This window comes from Rhea pennata, chromosome 11 (assembly GCF_028389875.1).
Source record: "Rhea pennata isolate bPtePen1 chromosome 11, bPtePen1.pri, whole genome shotgun sequence".
Lineage (NCBI taxonomy): Eukaryota > Metazoa > Chordata > Aves > Rheiformes > Rheidae > Rhea > Rhea pennata.
In genome coordinates this window covers 21,460,585-21,474,396 of record NC_084673.1, presented here as the reverse complement: position 1 = coordinate 21,474,396, position 13,812 = coordinate 21,460,585, and the positions used below count along the sequence as shown (strand labels likewise).

The following is a 13,812-nucleotide window of genomic DNA, read 5'->3' as shown; positions in this document are numbered from 1 at the left end:
ATCCCCTCAGAATATGCTTCAGTAATTTTTGTTCTATAGTAAAGGTCCCCACTGCTGCAACTAGGCCGTTTTATTGAAAGAGAATTCTGATAACAGTTTTCACTTTTAATAAAGGGAAAAGGCTCCTATGTGTGGTTGCTCAAATTCATACCATTTTCAAATTCGACTTCTTCTTGCTTACTCAGATCTCTTTTCCCTACCTGCAGCTATGACCAAGTTCAGACAAATTTCATGGAGGTAATATTTGTTCAGCTTGGGTTGGCTACACCAACAGGTGATGAACATCCACCAAAACATCTACATTGAGAATACCATGGGGATTTCTCTTCTTTTCTTTCTTTTTTTTTTCTTTCTTTTTTTTTTTTTTTTTTACAATCTGGGTTAACAGGGGTAACTTTTCAGTGGGATCTGCTCGATTAATTTATCCAGATATTTCAAAAAGCAGATGCTGCTACCGTAGCTGGCTGCCTAAATGTTTCCTGTGGGCTCTTTTTGGTGAAAGACAAAACTACATGGTTTTACAGAGGGGAGGAAGATTTGGACTGTCTTGTTAACACCCTTTGGTATAGCAGGCGTGCGTTCCAAAGCACTGGACTATTGAAGACTAAATGAGGACTAGGTTAGTTTGGCAGCTGAGGACTTCATATAAGATACTGCAAAGATAATTGGACTCCCAGTCTCTGGGATTTACCCAGGAACAGACAGCTAGAGTAAAAGGCTGATGCACACTGGTTTCAAGGGAATCATCTAATTAAAAGAAAATCTCTCCCAATCCTTTATTTCCATCACTGAAATCACAGACAGCACTGGATACTGCTGGTTTGAAAGTCACATTTTAGAGGACTTTGGGAGGACTTTCTGAGACAAGACAGTAAACTGAGTTCTCTCTCGAGTGCAGATAACCCACCAGTTATCAAACTGGTACCCAGGTGCATAATAGTGATTTTAAGCACACAAACAAGAAAACTGCTGCCTCTCTTTTCCTCAGCGAAATTTTCTCAAGAAATTGCCCCCAAATCAAGCTTGTTTCCCTCCACCCTTTCAACATCTTTTGTACCTTCACATCTAAACATGTTTGAGATTAGCCAGAATGAGGTCTCAGTATAGCCACTGGCTCTTCTCTCTCTCTCTCTCTTTTTTTTTTTTTTTTTTCCATTTTACCGTGCCAGACTTTTCTTGAGTTACATAGTTAGGAGTGTCAGAGCCTGTGTGTGCCAATGATGGCATGTGTGCATTTACCTCTGGGCAACCAAGTGCAAGGCTGGGCATTACATTAGTTTTTATAAGAGTCACAGTGTCACCCCTAACACTCTGGCCATACCCCAAAACAGACATTCCCCACCACCATTTTAACTGGGTCTACAATATTACCCTTAATTTCACTAAGCTGTTGCTTAGCAAGATTAAGAACTGTTAAATAGCTATCCACATTTATTCCCCTCTATCCTGACTGAATTATTTTCAGCATGTACATTTATATTGGCCTTTTCTATTCCTAAATATAAAATGCTGAGATCTAATGATCATGAGAAGAAAAATCTTGGGACTGATTTTGTGATTCAAAGGGAAATGCCTAAAGCTGAAAGCCAACAGTAACACTGTGAACATCAGCTTGTCGGTAACCAGTGGCGTTAGACCCACTGCTACGGGAATAGAAAGAGGAGCAGGAGCAGACTGCTTCTCTGCCTGATTTTATATCCAAGGTAGGGCTATTTTCACATCATAAGTAAGTATCAGGAGTGCACAGCTCTTTCTCCAGCGGACACCAGAGGGAGCTGGGTTTACTGGTCTCCTATTTTCACCCCGTAATTGGGGTTGTCCCTGTTACAGGTTAATTTTTGTGTGCTGGGTACCCATGAGAGGTAGGTACTTTTCTTTTGCCACTTATCTGCTATTCTGCAGAGGTGAAAAGGAAAACGTTCCCCATTAGAATGTAAAATGCACATGAGATCAAAACCTTTGAAACTCATTTCCCTACAGGATTTAAGGTGCCAAAGCTCAGAAAATCTTAAATAACTCTTTGAAAATACATCCCACACAGCTAGAGACACATTCACGTTGTAGCTTTATGAAGAGAAAAGGAAGGTCTTGTGTGAATTTAGTTTAGGATATTAAAAACAAAATCCAGAAATGCTTTCCTGCACATCAAAGCAGTCTGTGGAGATAAGGGCAAAGGGCCAGGGGGTGTTACATGTTTCGATTCTTAAAGTTCTTAGAAAGGACTGCAGAGAAAGTGATATTTGTTCCAAATGTGAGGACTCCGAGTTCCTCAGGTGAATGGCTGCAGGGAAAGCAAAATAATCCTGCAAGAACATCTCTAGTTTGGTGGGTTAGACCCTGCTTTCTTGCTAGCAGCGCAAAGGAAGTACCAGAAATAATTAAAGCCATGACCCATGGATATTCCTCCCCGAGCCCATGACATTGCATTGACACGGGCTAGGGCAGTGCCGTCAGGCTGGCTGCTCATTAAGAACGACCTGTATCAAGGCAGGACATTAGGTTGCTTAAGGAAAACAAGTTGTTAAGGACATGCTTTAATTTAGCTTCCATTAGTAACTGTACTGCTCCCTTCTTCTGTGTGGTGGAGCTCAGGACAAGAGTTCCTCCTTTCTGCCGCCGGTCATGAACCTTCCTTTCTGCATTTGCAAAGTGTCACATGCACAGGCAGCTTCTCTGCGGTTGCCTTCTGCGTTGCACAAATTCTGGTGAGGCTCAAAGGAAGGGTTTTTGAATCAAGGGTCTCCCAAGGACAATGTGTAGAAGTAATCTGAGGCCCAAAGGGGACATGTCCCTCCCTTCTCTGGGGATATATCACTGCAAAGCAGACCCCTGAAATATTCCTTATATCACATCCACCAGAATGACCTGCTCCCCATGCAAATTTAGGTGTCTTGACACCTATGAAAAGCATTTATATCAGAAATTAAAATTGGCACACGTGGGGCTAGTTTCTTGGATGTCTTTCCAGTCTTGGATGAATCTTTGGGGTCCTTCACTTTGGCTCTTCTCTGATGTTGTCCCATTTAGACTGTGGCAGTGTGTGGGAAATGGGAGCCCTCTTTTTCACCGGCAGAGATAGGAAGAAAAGAGGAAGGGGAGAGTTTTAAGAACAAGGAAGGAAGAGAATTATCTGAGCTGAGGTGATGTGAGCTGAGAGACCAAAAAACTGGTAGAAGCACTTGTCTGTGAACTTCACTCGCTACTAGAAGCTTCTTGGCAGTTTTCCTGCCATAAAATATATATTTATCCTCTACTCTCAAGCCTCTTTGCTAAGCCTACACAATATTCAAAGCCCTTTCTATTTTGTCTCTTCACTTGGCAGATTGTGAGCACACTAACTGTGGAAAACAGCAGTGCATCAGGAATCTATTACTGCGTGGCTTCAAACAAGGTTGACACAGAAGAGAGGAGCATTGAGTTCTACGTTTCAGGTAAACAACATGAGAGAGACTACAAAAAATCTAGTAGCTGCTGCTGATTATCGGATTTACCTTATTTTATATGACTAGTGAGTACTGGTTAAACCCTTTGGGAATCCCTGGATGCTGTGTTTGCAGAGAACTCCAGATCGCACAGAGTCCGAGCTCTTAACCGCATTCAAGGCTGGCTGCTGTATCCATGCACAACTGAGCCTGGCATGTCCAGCATCAGACTTGATGCCTGTTTTGCCCTTTTCGACAGCAGATGCGGGCCCTGAGCCTAGCTGCCTATGTCTTAAAGCAGCACTTGTGACATTTGAACACTGTCCTCATGAAACCTCTAGCAAAAGCTAAGTCCTTTGTAATCTTCCAAAGGCTTCAGTCTTCTCCCTGACTCAGGACAATGGTTGATTTCTGATTAAGCCAGTGGACATAGCGAAGGTGAGCAAGGACAATATTCAGACCTAATCCAAGGCTGCTGATATCACCAGGAGTTGTTGTGACGTTGGATCTCTGCCTGAGCCATTAGCTTTTCCAGTGCCCTTTAGGGAGCGAGGAGGTGGACATGCTATTTCTCCAAAGAACACAAATCCAAACAAATATCTGCTTAACCTTTTAACACAGAAATTCCTTAGTAGTGAGATCAGGACCTATATGCTGCTTTTAGGAGAGATGGGAATTTAAAAAAGAGAGGAGTCCAAGGACAGCATTGTTCAAATGTTTAACTAGACTGAACTGAATCACTTCTGTGCTCACTTTCTGGATGAGTGGATGATGGCTGGTAGAATTTGCATCAAAATAACACTTTTCAGAACAAAGAGTGCCGAAGTGTCCTTCAAGGTAAATGTCCAATTCTCACCACGTAGTTTCTTCCCCACGAATGAAGCTCTGAGGACAAAGCTCACTATTGCCAGTGCTGTGCTCTCCTCTGACTCTTTTGCATCCTGTGCTGTTTGATTCCATTGCTCTAAAGCATTTCAGCACATTTCAAATTGAGCTAAGCAAAAAATGCGCTCACAAAACCTTGTTGCCATTCTTATGACACGGGAGTGCTAACTGGAAAAATGTCATCCAATGATAATGAAGCTGATGCCATATGGAGGAAAGATTTCACCTCCGATTACAGCTTCTTTGCACTACTGCAATGCCATATGGAGACAGAAGAGGTTTTTAAACCTCCAGAAGATTTTCTCCCAATCCTAACTCAGTTTATCTAGGATAAAGCCCATCATGGTGCTCTTTTGAGGGATACAGCACAGACATAAGAGGTTCCCAAAATGACCAAGGCAAGCTGAAGATCAGCTATTAATTTTACACTTCACCACTTCCAAGTGAGTCTTCACAAGGGCTTGTTTCTGCTTTGAACTCTGCCAGATATTATGTTTGGATGGGTTTCTCAAAGCAGTATGTTCCCAAGCTATTCACAGTCCTTTGTAATACTTAGTGACTAAAACCAACGTTGCAGCAACTAATCTGCAGCTAGAATAAGGTCAGTGTCAAAGGGTTAGGACATTCTATGCACCTTTCAGAACTGCATTTTCATTCTATGCCTTTCAGAGAAAGACTGTTTTAAAGAAAAATACTTCTTAGTAGAAATGGCATAAATTATGTAGGCTTCTTTTTCCCCCCACAATGAGCTAAAGGCTCAGATTTTTTATTTTAAGACCAACCTGGTAATGTTTTCAGACACAAATGTTTTAATCATGCCTTTTTAATTATAAAAGAAATGAATCACTGGAGAAAATTTCTGACAGTGGTTATGGTAGAAATGTTCCTTTTCCACCTCAAACAGACCAGAAGGTGAATTGGGCTTGGCAAGACAAGTTATATTCTTGCCCTTGAAGAGAAGAGTGTAGGACTGTGCCATCCTGGGGAAAAAGTATATGCTGAATGAGTGTGAGTGCCTTTTATAAATTGTGTGTTTAAAAATAGTGATGTTCATGGATTAGGAAGAAATGAAATCTTTCTAAATGTGGAATCCCGGTCCTAAAATGGGTCATGTTGCGGTGGTAAAAAAAACCCCAAGCACCACAGCAACCTCCTCCTTTGCTTCTTTATGTGGTGGTCTCTGCTGAGTAATACATGTTACTCCAACAAGTGGCCTGTCTGCCAAAAGAGCTGCTGGTAAAGGTCTGCCTCGCAGAAGGAAAAACACTGTCTTCTAGAGGTTGCACTTGGAGGATGCCAAGTGACTGCCAGGTTACTCTCACTGGGAGTAAGTCATCTACTGTCAGTGTTGGAGGAACATTTTGGGACAGTTTGTCAGATACCAGATGAGGGAGTCTAAAAGCATAAGGCTACAGGCAAGCTGTGCGAGCCTATCACCTCTGCCCAAAACTTTGATAGTAAAAGGTTTGCTGCACATGAATAGAGGGAATGTGTTTTGGGCAGAGGTGATAGACTATCCTGTAACTGCACACTGTCAGAAATCCTGTCTCAAAATTCACATTTTTAGTCTTTCTGATATAGCCACTGCTACAAAACTGACAGTTTGGGAACTTCTTGGTGAGTAGTAGGTGAGAACAAAACCATTTTACGACTGCCAGGCTGAATAACTTTATGTGCACTGAATGTGAAAGCTGACAGCAAAGGCTGAGTTAAGGTTTGAGAGCACACAAGCAATGTGTGGGCCTTCAGTATCACATCTAGCAAATGTTCCTGGCATTCACAGCTCACTGCACTGTTTCCTGCAAATCAGGTACTGCTTGTGGAACTCCACAGTTAATTCAGCAGTATGCTGATTTGGAAATCTTGATCTCCAGTTATCTCCAACTGACCAACAATATGATGGGTCTTGAGTCACCTTCAAATTTTTTGGCAGACTTGAGGTTAATTGACCTCCCTGTTCCTGCTAAGAAATCTTGAGGTGCCACAGAGACAAAATTTCTTCCCCTAAAAGCCTGTGCCACTAGGTTTTCATAGGACACTGTAAAGAGTTATGGGGAAACCTGAGCAGATGTTTTGCAGGTTGCACCTGCTCTGTGACGAAACATCTCCAGTCTGGTGTTTTCCCCACCACCACATTCATTTCAGAAAAGTATATTTATCCCAAAGGAATAATGACATCGGCCATTTTGTTCTTCCATTGCAGAGCCCCCTCATAAACTCCCACAGACACTAGAAATAGCACTGATATCTATTTTTAAAGCATTTCTTTGCCAGCAGAATGCATTTCACTGAAAGGTCACCAGGGTTTGGAGATCACTCTGAAACCAAACCATATAAGGGGTCTAGTGAGATGAGAAATCTTATCATTAAGTGACAGAGCTAAAGCCTCTCTAAGCTCTTTCTGCAGATGTCCTGACTGTCAACGGCCCACTGAAGCTCTCCTAAAGCTGCTCAAGGCAACAGAAACTCCCCTACTAATGCAGTAGAGGTGATATCCCTACTGCCCTGGCCTAAGTCTTATTCCAGTATTTTTGTTCTGTCTGTGTAAACCCTTTTACAGTTTCTTACTGAAACAGAAACTGTCTCCTAGGTATCCTGCCTACTGCAGCTTTGACACCAATGTTCCGATTTAACTCAGATATTACCATTTTATCATGGGCAGGGGCAACGTGGGCGACCTGTTAGCTGCTCAGAACTGCCTCGTGACATTGCCCACCACCAGTAATGCCCAAAGAGCACTCAGGGCAGCCCACAACCTTTCTAGTGCAGCCAAAAACGGAGCTAGTATCTCCTGGCAGTAGTTTCTGCCCTGAACAAGGATTATTTACCTTCTAATCTCTGGTCTGCACCTTGTGAAGGGCAACTATATGCTACTACTCTAGTTCCACAGTAAATCAAATTCTAGCACTATATATGATTGTGCTCCATACAACGAAACGGGATCCCTCCTATTTGACACCTCTGAATGTTCCTGGAATACAAATGAATTATGATAAAAATAACCAATAATAACAAAAGCCCCTTTTCAACTCTTATTTGACTGCAAAAACAACTCAGAAAAATGCAGTTAAAGATTTCTACCAGAAAGAAAATATTGTATTTCAGACATCAGATAAGACTCTGCCATCAGATAATGGAGCAATGTATGAACTAGGCTTTTCTACGACTGCTTGCCACTCTCCATTTGTTTATTCCTGACATGTTTACAGGATTTATGAAAAGCTCTGTGCTGTTTCAGATTGTAGGGCTCACCCTGTCTTTTTCTCACTCTCTCTTTTTCATACATGCACATGCCTGGCGGGAGACCCCTCCACCCCGACAGGCACTGCCATGGAATTTGGGAAAGAGCAGAAGTTTTGAATTATACAGATTATTGTGCAAAGCACAGGAAATTAAAATCAATTAATTCCTTGTAAATACAAATGGAACCAGACTTTCTTTTGATTTATGCTGACTTTTTACCTTCCCCCAATGGCTCATTTCCCTATTTTGCCACGGAATCCCACACAGTCTAGAGTGAAATTCGCTGCTACTACACAGTAATACAATACGAAAGACAAATGTTTTGTAACTGCTGATAAAAGAGAAAAGGCCCCACGGTGCATTCTTTTAGCCGACTTATTAGGCGTGTTATAAAACGCTGTATCTGTTCAGAGAGAGGAAGTTAATCACCGCTCAGGTTCAAGACTGTGTAAGCAAAGTAGTCTAAGAGATGAACTGACTTATAATGTGCTCACAAAGCTGTAGTTACTCCCCAGATGATCCAGGTAGGAGGAGGAAAGAGAAAGGACAGCAGCACAGGCTGATTTTTTTTCTCTCTTTCCTTCCACTGTAATGAAAATCAATGAATATTCTATTGGAGCAGAAAGAGCTTCTTGAAAGGCTAACAAGATGGAAGAGAATAGCGCAAGTCCCAGCTAAAAATATTCAAAATCCTAAATAAAAAATGTCTGTGGAAGGAATGATAAGAAAAACAAGCCAGTCCTCTGCTCTCAGAAAGTTAAGTTGGTAGAAAAAAACTCTGCACAAGGAAGTCCAGTAGCAAGGCTAAAACACTGAGCAACCTTCACATGTCAGCTTGCAAATTAACATATAAAATTCATTGAGAGCGCAGATGAAAAGGTCAGAGATCTTTGGGCGCTCCAGCTCATGGTGTCACTGCCAGCATCGGGCACTGCTTTATACAGGAGCCTTATTCAAGAGCTGCGGTATTTCCCCAGTGTGGGCTTTCCCCCCACACCCATTTGGGGAAACTCACCCTGCAAAACCAATGGGGCTGCAAGTTGTAAGAATGAATTCTCCCGAAAGAAACAGCTTCCGGAGAGGCAGGTGCAAGGGCACACCAGTGCAGCTAACCTTTAGCTTGCCTTGCGTGTTTTGCAGAGCTTTGTGGTGTTTTATTCTGGGTAACATGACCAAGCTCCAACCTCACCACTTCATCTAGAATCCTTCTGTACTTGGAGATCCAGCAATTCAGATTATAGGGTAATTCAGGCTGGAAGGGACCTCAGGGGTCTCCTGCTCAAAGCAGGGTCGGCTACGGGGTGAGGGCAGATTACCCTGGGCTTTCTGTAGCCCAGTCTTGAAAACCTCCAAGGATGGAAACTGCCTGTCCCAGGCTACTGACCTTACTTAAGGAATGAGCCTGACCAAAGATCCATCTAACTTGATACCATATCTCTTGCAGGAGCTAGCAGAAAATACTTAGAAAATATATAAGAAATGGGCAAGTAAAGAGGGTACTTTTCCCCTATCTCTCCTCTGAGCTTCTAGCAGATGGCACATGGGGACTTCCAGAGATCAGAGATCTTCAGTCATGTTTGGCTGGGTTGTATTCTGGTCTTCATTTAAACATTTTGAAGGATTCAAAAGAACTGCTGCCTGTGCTGCATACTGTAGTTTTCACTGGACCTTAATTCCCTCTGTTTAGAGAAGTTCTGTTGTCCTCAGACTTTTCTCCCCTTCTTGAAAAACATCATCTTGACATGTTGGAACCACAGGACAGCAGACCTCAGGAATGGAAGTATTACACAAGTCAGCTGGAGCGTGCAGCTAGCAGTAAGCAAGAAAGCAACTGAGGCTAACAGAAGGCTGCATAAACTAAATCAAAAGTCCATGAAAAAGGGAAGAAGAGAAAAATAATTTCCACGGCATTGGCCTGAGGGGTCTCTCCTCTTTATGGATCTTTTGTAAAACATTTCTGGTGCCAGTCTTTAAAAACCATGAAGCAAAGCTTATGGTTTTATTGGTTCTATTCCAAATGACCTGTGAAGGAGAAAGATTTTTAATCATATTGGAAAGCTCCTTCAGGGCTCTGTATTATATATAATATATGGTATATTATAAGGCAGATTGGTTATTTCAACAGCCTCACTATTAATCCTCAACTATAGCTTTCACAGTACTTTTTGCAAGAGTTTGCAGTGTAAGCCCTTGGCCAAATTCCAGCTCCCATGTGGAATTTGTCAGACTGCAAGCGCAATGAGTACTTGCTCCTCTTTAACTTCTGTCCTTCTCAAAGTACCATCCATTTCATCATGGTATTCTTATTAATAGCTTGGTATTGAAGCAACGATGTGTCAGATTTATATTTTTATTTTTTATTTACATTGTTTTATTTATTTATATTTTTTAGTATTCATACTCAGATGGTAATCCAGACCTTGTCTTCCCAAAGCATCCCATCCAGGTGCTATGCTCTGGTCTTAGGTAAAAATTTATAATGGGGTCTTCATAACTCTCCATTTCAGCTGCTTCAAAATCCTGATCGAGCAGACAGAAGAAGAAGAATCACAAGGTCACTGTGGTTATAAATGCACTTTCATTCAAGTCTGCTGGGTGGATATAGCACTGAAACTGACAGAATAAAAATAGGAAAAGTGTCTGTTTTGGACAGAATTTAATTGGAGGTCTCTGATGGCTAATGCAGTAGTGATAGGAAGATGTCTGCTTGCCAGTTTCTGGGATTCTTACTCAGAAGTATTTTTTTTCTTTTCTTCAAAGGGATTCAGTCTGGCACTTCAGGAAAACTGAGTCTTTTCTGGAGTGAAAAGTTACTAAAAATATAACAAAAAACTGCTGATTCTTTTGTGGATAGATTGGACTTCTGTCTCCAATTATTTCTCTGTTAAGTATTAAGGCCTCAAGGATTTATACATCACCAGATCAGTTAATCCATTCAGTGAGCAAGTATATACCAAAGATGAACATCTGATGAAAACAAATATTGGCATAGCTGAAACGAGAATGTATTGGGAAATTGCTCGGTGATAAAGAAAGACAGTGTTACTTCTGAGAAACGTGACTAGGTTTCTTTATTCTTATATAATTAGACTTTTAAGCACTGATTGCAGATAAAGAGAGAACATCTCATGAACACGCATTTGTCTGCTTGGATAGCAGTCTCTCTTGATTAAACTCTCTTAGTCCATTAAGTAATTCTATATATAAACTCTCAGTTAATTACTCGAAAATACAATGATTAGAATACTCAGGGCCAAATTACCCTAGTCTGTATTGTGACATGAAAGATACAGTCAGATTCCTAACTCACGAGTACAGGCGCCTGTTTGCACAGGCAGATGCAGCTCTCAGTTGAACTTGGCTCACCCCATTACCACCGCTCTTTGAAATTTGACCATCAAGTGGAAAACAGGCAGCCAAAGACATTCTCAGACGTGCCTTGATGGTAAACATATTTTCTCTTCCTCCTAGATGTACCCTTTGGTCTGCAAACAGACCCAAAGATTACAACTATTGTGGGCAATGACGTTCAGCTGACCTGCAGGGCCTCCAAGTACATCTACAGTAACCTGGCCTGGTACTACCCCTCCTCAGAGGTGGCTCGCAGTGACTCAATGATCAAGAAGATTGACAACTACTCCATTTCTTTGACATTGGTCATCAATAACATCACAGAGGACTACGGCGGCCTCTACAAGTGCGGAGCGCAAAACCAGCACAATACCACCGACACGCTCGAGCAGCACACTCAGCTCCTTGTCAGAGGTAGGTTCTGCCAGGAGAAGAGGACAGACGAACTAGGAGTAGATGCACAGCACTTCTGCTGTGCTGAAGCTCCCTTTGATGCTTTTGGGAGCAGAAGGTGCTCAGCATTACTCAGGAACAGTCCCAATATACACTTTGTGCTCTGTGTTTGGGGTTTTTTTTCACATTGCAGATTGGCACCTAGTCATAGGATTACTCATCTAGCCACTGTTGTTTTTGTATAAAATGTTCACCTTGCAGAGAAGGGAGATTTCAGCAGCATTTTATTTTTCTAACTCAATGCTGGGTGCAGATTTATTGCTGACTGAAGGGAGGAACATCACCCATCATGTTATTAACAGCACAACTCTATCATTTGGGACTGCCACCCTAGATCTATATGACTTTGGTAGAAGACTCCATCCCTTTACAGCTGCCAGCATTGTATGGATACCTATATTTGGACCTAGCAGATGTAATCACAAATGTTATTGGTCACATGTATAATCAAGTGATATGTATCATTTATTTGGGGTAAGTAGAATGCACTTCATTGCAACAGCAGTATTTTCTTACTTATACTCAATTTTTCCATTTTCACAAAAATAGTAACAGTTTAGATCTTGAAGGCTAGTTTCTTTGGAGATATAAATATAAAGGGCAGGAAATACTTCTTCCAGGCCTACACCAGCAGAAACTCACTGGCAACCTGTGAAATTGTTTCTGCTTCATAGTGAAGAATGTGAGAGTGATCAGCTCTAAGCCTTCTCAGGAGAAAAAGTGCTGCTGGAATGGGTGAATTTATGAGTGATCTTCTAATGAGGAAGAAAACCCCAAAGTACAGAAACAGAGTAGAAATGAAATAAACAGCAGCAAGTCGGGGTACAGAAAGCAGTACTTCAGAAGCAGGGTTAAACTATGGTTTTTAATTTGGTTTCCCCACTTACATTAACGGGTGATGTGACACCAAAGGGACAGCAATGCTACAAGGACACTCGTCACTTGGGTTAAAACCAGGCCATGCAGTGCTGGCTTCATCCTCGTCTAAATGAACAAGCACATTTCCAATGCAGGCTCCTGGCTACTGCAGCCAGCAACACGCTCGCAGTCCCTTCCTCCTCCACACGGACACACGCACCCACGACGAAAATGGTCACCCACGGCCCAGCTGTGGCTAGTACGGCTCTGACACCTCCGTGGGAAGTGATTTATTTTAAGAAATGGCATGAGCACCTGCCTCTTCCGGAGGTGCGGAGGGAGGCAAAGAATCTCAGCCTTGCATTATACACTGCTGGTGGTTTGGCTTGGCCCCACAGCTGGGATCTGAGCCACCCGTCAGCATCACCTGCTGTGGGGGCTCTGGGCTTTCTCCACACTCTGCAGTCAGGTAATTCACTTGCCTTTCCCCCAGCAGATATTTTTATTCATTTAGCCAAATTTCCACCTACACATGACACCTACACATGATGGCTATGGGAAAAACACAGACTGGGAACTCATCCACGGGAGAACCGGAATCTTAATCACCTTCTTGTAAGAATTACTGGGGTTTGCTATTTGTCTGGTACATGTCAGAGCGGCAGGTTTCCTGGAGAACATACATGGGAACACCCCTCCAAACCAGCTTTCCTTCCCCTATACAAACTGGCTTTTAGATAATTCTCTTATATGTATTGATACGCATTAGCTACTGTCTTTATTGCAGGTTGTATGTATATTTTACGCTATGCTTGGGGTTTTATTCACTGCATTTCTGTATTTTTTATAAATGAATACAAAGTGGAAGCAATGTGCTTTGGTGGTAGGTAATGACTGCACACATGGTGGAGAAAAACACAAAATCCTTAGATCTGTTTCCTCTTTGCCTCCTCCTCTCTCTGTATTCACTCTGCATTTGCGCTGCCCACACACTATCCTCAGTTTCTTTCAGAGGATGGGAAACTCAAGGAGGTTCAAGCTGCAGCTGAATCTCAGCTTTGTCAGTTTGAAATTAAGCAAAATGACACAGTCATTCCTCCAATAATTTGGGGAGTGAGGGGGGAGAGTTGCTACCCCTTATTGACAAATCTTTGCCACGTCCAGCCTGGGAAGGCCATGCAGGTGGTCAAAGGCAAGGAGAATGCAGAGCTGTAGGAGTTGCCTTCTGAAAACTTACTCTGTATTTTTCACTTTGTGCTGATTGCAGCAAAGGCCGCACCATATATTATACAAAACCTCACAGATCTGGAGGTTAACATCAGTGGCAAAATCATTCTGGAGTGCAGAGTCGGTGGAACGCCAGAGCCTCAGATTACATGGAGGAAAAATGGCTATCCCATTTCAGCAGCATCAGGTGAGTGAACTCATCTCGAGCAAGTGGCCCAGGACAGTACCTAACATGATAAAAACTGCCACCTTTGCCACAAATATGGGACCTACAACTCCCTGGCCTCTACAAGCACTGCAGAGTCAGGATGGTACACCTGACCCCCGAAAACACACACACGAATCCAAAAATATCAGACCACTGCAGTAGTCT

General features: G+C 42.4%; 1 protein-coding gene across 2 annotated transcripts in view; it reads left to right on the top strand.

Moving 5' to 3' along the window:
• LOC134145314 (vascular endothelial growth factor receptor kdr-like) overlaps positions 1–13,812 on the top strand; it is a 142,479-nt gene that overhangs the window by 86,254 nt on the left and 42,413 nt on the right. For both annotated transcript variants that reach the window (XM_062584699.1, XM_062584698.1), the window contains exons 12-14: positions 3,323–3,431; positions 11,022–11,315; positions 13,480–13,626. In XM_062584699.1, the coding sequence (XP_062440683.1) occupies positions 3,323–3,431; positions 11,022–11,315; positions 13,480–13,626 (550 nt within the window). The remainder of the gene's footprint in view (positions 1–3,322; positions 3,432–11,021; positions 11,316–13,479; positions 13,627–13,812) is intronic.